Below are 10,743 nucleotides of genomic sequence, written 5' to 3' on the forward strand. Positions count from 1 at the left end.
CTGTTAATACTATGGTCAATTGCAATACAGTTCCACAAAAAGTTATACTACAGATGAGCAGATATGACACAGCACAGCATTAGATAATGACAATGGAATGCGCACAGTGTCCTTCTTGGCTTACCAGCATTGCTATAAAAAGGTCATACACACACCTGGTTGCATAGAACTCAGGAGAGGACGTAGGGACAATGTGCTGCTTTGATTATCTACTAGTTATTTTATGAATTTATGCCGTAACTAAGATCTGCTATGATTGTAAGTTATGATTTAGAAAAACTGTAGGTTTGCCAATCATGTCTAGCCTTTCTAAAGTCCTGTAATATTTGCTAAATGCAAGAATATTTATGGCAAACAACAGCTCTGTAATCAGTGGTAATTTTCCTGTCAAATTAATTAGTAAGGACATTATTATTGTTCAAGTGTTGATAGCCATTTTTCTCAGCATCAACTTTTTTCTGATCTCAACTTTTTTCCGGAAGAATGTTTTTCATACATCTATGCGTTACATCTTGTTTGCTGTGACTCTGCTGTCTGACTGTCTGTTTTTAATGTTGGCAAATGTTACGCTTATTATGACTTATTTTGGTTTTACCATACAAATGTGGTTGTGCCTCATCATATATCTTCTTACGTCTGTTTACTCATATGTGACTCCTGTCACCCTCACTGCAATGACACTGGAGCGCTATGTGGCCATATGCATGCCCCTGCGACATGCAGAGCTGTGCACTCCGCATGGCGCTTTGCAGCTCATCCTCATCATTCATAGCATCAGTGCTGTTCCCTGCACTATTAATCTTGCAATTTTCTATTCTGCAGCATCTACTACTTTTTTAACCCAGAGAGGAATTTGTTATGGGGAGAGGTTTATATTGTTCACATGGCAGGGTCAATTTAGATCAGCAGTAAGTCAGTTGTACTTTTTTATAATGTTCACAATCATTGTTTTCTCATACATTAAGATCATGAAAGTGGCCAAAACTGCTTCAGGAGAGAATAAAAAGTCAACATGGAAAGGACTCAGAACTGTGGTTCTTCATGGTTTTCAGCTGTTTCTTAGCTTAATCCAGCTGTGGAGTGTTTTAATAGAAGATGCTGCTTTTAAAGTTAGTCTTACGCTGTATAATAACATTAGATACTTTAACTACGTCATGTTTTTTCTTGCCCCTAGATGTTTGAGTCCCTTCATCTATGGCCTTAGAGATGAATTATTTTTCCAAGCATTGAAGTATTATGCAAGTTGTGGTTTGTATAAAAGATAATAATTATGGAATCAGCATGTATTGTTCTTGTTTATGGGTGTACTCTTTGGAAAACACAAGTTGATGTGATGACATGTTCATTTTGAGGCCATATGTGTAGGGACCTGGATGAAAAATGTTATTTATTGTCATAAGTACATTTGATGGATACATTATCTAACATTTGGTTAGACTTTAAAACATACTTAGTACATTTCTTTTACTTATGTATCACTGTATGCTTAAATGTACTGTGTATCTTTCTACAAAATGATCAACACTGTATGAGTGTTGCTGAAATAATCACTGATGATCTGAAAATTGTTAGAACTAAAACTACTGAAATTCATTGTCCTTTTTTTCATACAAAAATCTTGGTACAGGAGAACTGATAACAGACAGAGCAATATTTAGTAAAATTAAAATATACCAACGTAATACTAAAATTTTTTAGAAAGAAAAAAAAAGTAGACCGTTCTAATTGATTAAACAAACAACGGTCATCTGTGACTGCAGAGCCTTAATCTAGAGTGCCTAAGATAGTCCCTAAAGGTTTACTGAATAAAATCCTTTAAACTACTGATCTGACTATTAGTTTTTCAACCCACCATACAGGTGCATGTGACCAAGGTCTTAAATAAAAAACAAAAGTAGAAAATTCTAATTGATTAAACAAACAACAGTCATCTGTAACTGCAGAACCTCTATCTTGAGTGGCTAAGATGGTCCCTAAAGGTTTACTGAATAAAATCCTTTAAACTACTGATCTGACTATTAGTTTGTTGGGTCATTAAACTAAAGACCCGAGAAACTAGAGTTGATAAAGATGCGATGGTAGCAGTTTTTAAGGATATGTTAGATGTGCAGAGTTGTAGCAACTACGGAGGAATAAAACTGATGAGCCATACAATGAAGTTATGGGAAAGAGTAGTTGAAGCTAGACTGAGAGCAGAAGTGAAAAATTGTAAGCAGCAGTATTGGTTCATGCTAAAAAAAGAGCACTGCAGATGCAATATTTGCTTTAAAGATGTTGATAGAGAAGTACAGAGAAGGTCAGACAGAGCTACACTGTGTCTTTGTAGATCTGGAGAAAGCTTACAGTATGACAAGGTGCCCAGAGAGAAACAGTGGTATTGTATGAGGACATCTGGAGTGACGGAGAAGAATGTTAGAGCAGTGCAGGACATGTATGAGAGCTGTAAGACATCAATAAAGTGTGTTTTAAGGGTGACAGAAGAGTTTAAGGTGGATGTAGGATTACATCAGGGATCAGCTCTGAACCCCTATCCTGTTTGCAATGGTGAAAGACAGCCTGACAGATTAGTTTAGACTGGAATCACCATGGACGATTATGTTCGCAGATGATATTGTGATTTATAGTGAAAACAGGGAACAGGTGGAGGAGAAGCTGAGGAGGTGAAGCTTTGGCCTGGAAAGAAAAGAGCCAAGGTTAGAAGCAAGTTGGAGTACATGTGTGTAAATGAGAGGAACCCAAGTGGGGTTACAGGGAGAGATAAAGAAGGTGGGGGATTTGAAGTATCTAGGGTCAACAGTCCAGAGTAATGGCGATTGAGGAAAAGAAGTGAGGAAGCGAAAACAGGCAGGATGGAACGAGTGGAGAAAAGTGTCCGGTATGATGTGTGACAGAAGAGTTTCAGCTCAAACGAAAGAAAAAGTTTACAAAACTGTGGTGAGACCAGCCATATTGTTCTGCCTATAGAGACACTGGCACTGAAAAAAAGAGAGGAAGCAGAGCTGGAGGTACAGAAATGAATTTATGAATATTTAACAAGCCATGTCACTTATATAACAAAAGGCCCACCCCCCATTCCTACCTTGACTGGACTGCGGCATTAGAGTGCAATGTTTGGTACATCATGAGTGTGCATCACTTGCATTAGCTTTACAAAAAAATCACAATACATTTATCACACGCGCAACAATTGTACGTTTCATTTTCATGACGTCCAATGAGACACATCTGTGCTCCTTGTAACATGTCTCCGCTCCTATCTACGACCATAAACAGATAACCAAAAACCCACAGCAACTATACAGCTCAACCCACCATACAGTTGCAGTAACTGTATGGCCTAATGTTTGTATGTTTGTAAATCTAATAAACCTCAATGGACCCCACTGCAACAAAGTCAGCCAATCACAGACCAGGGGTGTAGTGTTGATTTGGCTTGATTTGTTGCAATTTTTGAAACGCAAATTTTGAAACTTTCAGCATGGCCACTAAAAGCAAATGTGAAGTCTGTTCATCAGAACGGATCCTATGGCACACCAATGCAATCAGTGTGCAATCGCGCTCAAAGGTGAATTCCACTGGCCAAGTCTTCAAGTCTTTCCATAGTTCCCCCACAGATCAGTTACTGCCATTTCCAAACAAATGTTTTAAACATATAAAGAAAATGACAAAACTTTGACATTTATAGTTTTTAATGTCCATTTTTAACATTGCTGAAGCCTGAAAGTCAGTGTGTTGTAACCTTAACGGTTTCACATTTAGAAACTTTTAAACACAGGACACTGTTAATACTATGGTCAATTTCAATACAGTTCCACAAAAAGTTATACTACAGATGAGCAGATATGACACAGCACAGCATTAGATAATGACAATGGAATGCGCACAGTGTCCTTCTTGGCTTACCAGCATTGCTATAAAAAGGTCATACACACACCTGGTTGCATAGAACTCAGGAGAGGACGTAGGGACAATGTGCTGCTTTGATTATCTACTAGTTATTTTATGAATTTATGCCGTAACTAAGATCTGCTATGATTGTAAGTTATGATTTAGAAAAACTGTAGGTTTGCCAATCATGTCTAGCCTTTCTAAAGTCCTGTAATATTTGCTAAATGCAAGAATATTTATGGCAAACAACAGCTCTGTAATCAGTGGTAATTTTCCTGTCAAATTAATTAGTAAGGAAGTTATTATTGTTCAAGTGTTGATAGCCGTTTTTCTCAGCATCAACTTTTTTCTGATCTCAACTTTTTTCCGGAAGAATGTTTTTCATACATCTATGCGTTACATCTTGTTTGCTGTGACTCTGCTGTCTGACTGTCTGTTTTTAATATTGGCAAATGTTACGCTTATATTGAGCTATTTTGGTTTTACCATACAAATGTGGTTGTGCCTCATCATATATCTTCTTTCGTCTGTTTACTCATATGTGACTCCTGTCACCCTCACAGCAATGACACTGGAGCGCTATGTGGCCATATGCATGCCCCTGCGACATGCAGAGCTGTGCACTCCGCATGGCGCTTTGCAGCTCATCCTCATCATTCATAGCATCAGTGCTGTTCCCTGCACTATTAATTTTGCAATTTTTTATTCTGCAGCATCTCCTACCTTTTATACCCAGAGAGGAATTTGTTATGGGGAGAGGTTTACATTGTTTACATGGCAGAGTCAATTTAGATCAGCAGTAAGTCAGTTGTACTTTTTTATAATGTTCACAATCATTGTTTTCTCATACATTAAGATAATGATTGTGGCAAAAGCTGCTTCAGGAGATAATAAAAAGTCAACATGGAAAGGACTCAGAACTGTGATTCTTCATGGTTTTCAGCTGCTTCTTATCTTAATCCAGCTGTGGAGTGCTTTAATAGAAGATGCTGCTCTTAAAGTTAGTCTTTCGCTGTTTATTAACATTAGATACTTTAACTATGTCATGTTTTTTCTTGCCCCTAGATGTTTGAGTCCACTCATCTATGGCCTTAGAGATGAATTATTTTTCCAAGCATTGAAGTACTATGCGAGTTGTGGTTTGTATAAAAAATAATCATCATGGAATCATCATGTATTGTTCTTGTTTATTGGTTTAGTCTTTTGAAAACACAAGTTGATGTGTTGACATGTTCATTTTGAGACCATATGTTGGGGACCTGGATTAAATATGTTGTTTATTGTTTCAAATACATTTAATAGAGTTATACCCTAACATTTTGTTAGAGTTAAAACATACTTAATACATTTCTTATGTATCACTGAATGCTTAAATGTAAATTTGTACCAAACTGATAACTGTATTTAGTAAAGAATGAAAATATACTAGAATAAACTGCAGTCATCTGTACCTGCTGTTCTGCAGATCTGGAGTGGTTAAACTTGCCTCTGAAGGTTTCCTGAATGAAAATGTTTAAACTACTGATCTGACTATTAGTTTCTCAGGTCATTAAACTAAAAAGTCCAAAACATTTTACTGGGTATGGATGGCTGTTATACATTTTTGTATCTTTTTTTGACAAACATATTTTTGAAAGCCTAACATACGGTGGCCGAGAGGTGCAAGACACGCTTACATTTAAGATACAGCAACAGCAAAATAAAACAAATCAAACACCATTACATGTAGATAATTATTGTGATTAGAATATAATTCATCATTGAACTTTTTACATTTAACATCAAGGCTGAACATTTAAATAGACGGTGGCTTTTTGACACAGTTTGTTAGCAGGCATATATTGTCTTGCCTCTGTAAGTCACACACATTACAGTGCAAGTTACCTTTAGGATATTAAACAGCATATTATAGGCTACTCTTGATGTTATTCAAAAATGATCATCTTTACTTGTATATTTTTATTCACTTTCTTTAGATGAACAGAATGAAAACCTTGTACAGACAAAATGAGCATTCTGGACATAGCTGATGCTTGCAATAAAGAATTAGAGGACCACTAATAATAAGTGGTGACAAAAACTAAAACACAAGGGCCCAAATATGTCGTCAAAGATCTTTGTAACTCATGTGCCATATAGTTGTATCATGTTTTTTACCATCAAGTATTGCCAACTCTCATTAAAAACCTCAAGGTCTTTAACACAAGAACAAAATGCGCATATAAGACTTTTTTGTATACACAAATTCGGCGAAACCCGGAAGTAAAGTAACGCCGCCATTACTGCGGTGCTCTGCTGCTAAGGAAGTAGCTTGTTGTTGTTCCCGCATTGGCTGTTGCAGACGTTCGCTGTAAGTTTACAAGCAAGCTTGGATGCGAAAAGTTTGTCCATTTTTTTTTCTTTTCAACGATGCCGGGAAGAACATGTTGGGTTTTCGGCTGCTTTAACAGCAGTGCAAAAATACAGGCCTGGAATAAGACGGTTTGTGAAATTCACAAACCTTTGCTGCACCTAGCCTAGACTGCCCGTGTTTACGGCCTTATGGATTACACAGATTTCCTGGTCGAGCGGAGGACCAAGATGTGCGTCAAAAGTGGATGAAATACATAAACCGAGATGGCTTCACAGCAAACAAGAATACTGTGGTACGTTTGGCTTTGATTGTTCTATCTGTTAATGCCACATGTTGCACGCAGACGGTGTAAACATACGACATAACATTGTAGCTAAGATGCTAACATTATTAGCCACAGGCGAAAACACAGCTGAAGCTTTCATGTCATAGTGTTTTCAAGTGAAAATATGATTTTACAAGACTGAAGCTCTGTTTTTACTGCTTTGTATGGTCTGTAATTAAGTTACTGTAGTTTATTTCTGTGCATTGGCTTAACTGTTTGTCCTTGTTGCTTTTCTTTGGGTAAAAAAACATCTGCTAGATGATGGGTAAATGTACTCAACCAATTGTTTTTTTGATTATTCTGTGATTGGTGTTATTAAATAATTAAACTAGTATGTTAAATAGACAAATCTTCATTCTTGCAAAAAAACAAAAAATCCACAAAGTTCTTCAATTACAACAGGAGACTAAACTAGGATTAATAAATAGGATGGTAAAATGGAATTGTGCATGTGCAAAGTATTTTAGAAGTATTTACAACAACCAATGTATGTATATTTATGTTTCACTCTAAGGTGTGTGGGATACATTTTCCTGACGGACAACCCACAAGAGAAAATCCATATCCTGTGTTGTTCATGGGCTATGATTGTCGTGTAAGTAGGTCTCTTGGCAGAGCCATGTTATTGCATCACATTGTTAGTTTAAATATGCTTCATTCTCATGTTTTACTAATGCACAGCTCTTTTTTTTTTCTTTAGGTAACTCCAGCTAGACCTCCACCCAAAAAAAGATGTCTTCAGCCACTACACCTGAACTCACATTTTACATAATTGTGAAATGTTGTGTTGCAAAGTGTACATTTCTGTTCTGCACACAATGTGTGCTCTTTTGGTGGACCTATTTCTGAGTGTACAGTATGTGCTTGAGCAGTCAAAACATGATGCAAAATGGTTCCAGGAACCATAGATAATCCAATCATATCGGGTGCAGAAAAATGTCCAATAACATTGTCATCTGTATCAAATGCAGTAGAAATGACACTCATACACTTTCTAGGACAACTGTGTTGGGTTTGCATATTTTCCACTGTCTCTGGCACTACATTGTCACAAGTAGACCGGTTCCAGGCACATGCTGTGTCTGTGCAGGCCAAGCCTATGAACCCTCTTGCTGAAGCATCTTTAATTTTGTACAGCAGCCCTGCTGTATGACTACAACACTTTCCTCGGCTGGCCATGCAGTCACACGCTACTTCCAGAACTTTGCCATCTTCTCTCTGTATGGTTACTGACACATTATGGTACGAGTTCACTGCCTGTGAAAACCTCACAACACCTTTTAATGTGATGGTGTCATCTGCAATGGAGTGTAGTATTTGGCCAATCCACCCGGAGCTCATGTAATTCTGCCCTTCAATCAGTGCCCTGTAGTTTGCGTTCTGAAGCTCATCACATGCCAGGCGATTAATAAAATAATCCTGGATACCTGTAAAAACATTTATTTTACTACAACTCTATAACTGGATGTCATCAATTAATACACGCCTTAAAACATTATCTTGTCATTAAATTACCTGCATCAGTCAATTCTGGCCACTGCCTGACGTCATCTACCCAATCTTCCCTTTCCTTTAGCATTGTTTATCTACCTGTCACCTGTGATATTCGCGTGAGAGATGCTTTCACTGAAAATCCAATAGAGGGCAGCGGTAAGTCACAGTCCACAGCCACGCAGTAATGGCGATAGCCAATATGGCGGCGCCCGTAGATTTCGCGGCGGATTTGTGTATACTTTTTAATGCAAACATTGGTGTCAATGTTTGTGTGTGCACATTGTCCACCTGGTTTCCCCAACACTTTTGTTTCGAGCGACTGAAACTGGCCAAGACGCAGAATCAGTCTTGGCCAGATGACAATGGACACATGACGCAGAAAAAATTCAGCTGGCAGGCAAGTAATCCAGATAAACAAAAAATAAAACACACGGATAGTGGTTCCACTCAAAACAGACAGTGTGAGAAATGTGCCACAAACTGCATAGGAGCAGACACAGTGACATTTTATAAATATATTAAAGCATAATAAAAAAATCTAAAACATCACAAAAATCTAAGGGCAGAATCTTCACAGGAGACAGACCTGCACAATACTGATTGTGCAGGTCTGTGTCCATTAGGGGCTCACTTCTTTGCCTCAATGGCTGATAGTGCTTGATGGGCTGTGTTGGGTACATTTTTATATTACAAAGGGTGGGTCTGGCCTGAGGAAGGGCATGAGATGAGCTGCAGCAGCGGGTGTTGGGCATGTAAAAAAAACCTAAATTGAGTTGGACAATCTGCCTTTCTGATGTGCACGTGGGATCCTGAGAGAAAGAGAGTGTGTGATATTAACTAATAGTTGCAAATGCTTCCAGCAGGAAATGGCAACATTACTTTTAAACCTTCACACCGGCCTCGACACCTGAACACCCAGAACGTTTCATTCAAATTTCTCGTGTCCATGTGTTGTTACACAATGTTTTAAGTCTGTTCTCGGGCTTCACATGCAAGACGGGCACATGCAATTGGCACCAAGACATTTATAATAGAGCCGTAAAAGAAAAAGCCTGAAGCATGTTCCCATTTGCAGCGCTTTGATATTTCGCACTAAGCCTCTTCCACCTGTGGGTGGTGGACATGCCAGTGAGCAGTAAAAAAACAATTGAAAAAGAAGCCCCTCCCTGCCGCTTACGGCTTACTGCTTGTCTTGTGTGAAAGCTTTTCACCACTAAAAGGATGTTCATGAAACCCCGCATAGCACGTCCTCGAACGTGCCACACGTGCTTGATGTATTCTGTCCCTCTTGTCTTTTTTCCCATTTAAAGAACCCTCATTCCGAATCTGCTCTCAGATGGCTGCTTATGTAAGCAGAGAACAGATGTATTAGCATGAGTACTGCTAGTGTCACAATTTGGATCTTTTTTGTCTCATGGCATATAATTTTTGAATAAGGTTTAAAATTTATGTCGTAATTTTTTTAAAATCTGTGTTTTTTAAGGGAATACAACCTGATAACTGATGGCGAACAACAGCTCGGCGACCAGTGGTGGATTTTCTGTGAAAATGATCAGTAACCAGGTCATTATTGTTCAAGGGTTAATAGGAGTTTTTCTAAGCATTAATCTTTTTCTTATTTCAACTTTTTTTAGGAAGGAGGTTTTTTACACAACCGTACGCTATGTCCTGTTTGCAGTGACTCTGCTCTCTGACTGTCTTTTTTTAATAATTACAAATTCTCTGCTTGTATCAACTTATTTTGGTTTAACCATACACATTTGGTTGTGCTTTATATTGTATTTTATTTTAGCTGTGTACACATTTGTCACACCTCTCACCCTCACAGCTATGACACTGGAGCGCTATGTGGCCATATGCATGCCCTTGCGACATGCAGAGCTGTGCACCATGAGAGGTGCTCTGAAGCTCATCCTCATTATTCACGGCTTAGGCGCCCTTCCCTGCACTGTTACACTCTACATTTTCTTTGCCATAGTGTCTCCTACCTTCTACTCCCAAAACAGAGTTTGTTCTGTGGAGACGTTTATTTTGTCCAGTTGGCAGGGTGATGTAAGATCAGCCATAAGTCAGTTTTACTTCTTGATTATGTGCTCAGTCATTGTGTTTTCCTATGTTCAGATAATGAAAGCAGCCAAAGCTGCATCAGGAGAAAATAAAAAGTCAACATGGAGAGGTCTCAGAACTGTGATTCTTCATGGCTTCCAGCTGCTGCTCTGTCTTATCCAGCTGTGGTGTCCCTTCATAGAGGCTGCAGTGTTCAAAATTAATTTGCTCTTGTACAATAATGTGAGGTTCTTCAACTATATAATGTTTTTTCTTGCTCCTAGATGTTTGAGTCCTCTCATTTATGGCCTTAGAGATCAATCATTTTTTAGAGCACTGAAACTTTATGCTCTTTGTGGATTGTATAAAAAATAACATCACAATACAAACAACATGTTTCTGATCATATTTTTTGTAAAATAGTATTTTATGACAAAATGTAATTTTTATGCAGCAGTAATTTTATATTGTCCCAGAATACAATATTTATGAAAGGGGCAATTTTGACAGCTTCGACTAGTAACTAAGTATACCTAATACACAGCCATTTACTATAGCATTATAGATTGATGTTGCATTGTTTAATCCACAAGTAGCCTGACAGTTTGATCAAGTTTTGTTCCTTTAAAGGCAAATA

At 38.0% G+C, this 10,743-nt stretch overlaps 3 protein-coding genes and 1 long non-coding RNA gene across 4 annotated transcripts; all 4 read left to right on the plus strand.

Annotated features, from left to right (window-relative positions):
• Positions 1 to 347: 347 nt before the first annotated feature.
• LOC101160500 (olfactory receptor 52A1-like) lies at positions 348 to 1,268 on the plus strand. Its single transcript, XM_004075560.2, has one exon. The coding sequence runs from the start codon at positions 348 to 350 to the stop codon at positions 1,263 to 1,265; it is 918 nt and encodes a 305-aa protein (XP_004075608.1). The 3' UTR covers positions 1,266 to 1,268.
• A 2,768-nt stretch (positions 1,269 to 4,036) lies between these two features.
• LOC101158785 (growth hormone secretagogue receptor type 1-like) lies at positions 4,037 to 5,044 on the plus strand. Its single transcript, XM_004075310.3, has one exon. The coding sequence runs from the start codon at positions 4,127 to 4,129 to the stop codon at positions 5,042 to 5,044; it is 918 nt and encodes a 305-aa protein (XP_004075358.2). The 5' UTR covers positions 4,037 to 4,126.
• A 1,149-nt stretch (positions 5,045 to 6,193) lies between these two features.
• On the plus strand, positions 6,194 to 8,102 carry LOC105355396. Its single transcript, XR_909820.3, has 3 exons — positions 6,194 to 6,533; positions 7,081 to 7,161; positions 7,267 to 8,102. It is a non-coding gene; the product is annotated as an uncharacterized LOC105355396 (long non-coding RNA).
• A 1,461-nt stretch (positions 8,103 to 9,563) lies between these two features.
• On the plus strand, positions 9,564 to 10,481 carry LOC101159032 (mu-type opioid receptor-like). The gene has a single exon (XM_004075311.3). The coding sequence runs from the start codon at positions 9,564 to 9,566 to the stop codon at positions 10,479 to 10,481; it is 918 nt and encodes a 305-aa protein (XP_004075359.1).
• The last annotated feature ends 262 nt before the right edge of the window (positions 10,482 to 10,743 follow it).

The sequence above is a fragment of the Oryzias latipes genome, chromosome 13 (genome assembly GCF_002234675.1).
Source record: "Oryzias latipes chromosome 13, ASM223467v1".
Lineage (NCBI taxonomy): Eukaryota > Metazoa > Chordata > Actinopteri > Beloniformes > Adrianichthyidae > Oryzias > Oryzias latipes.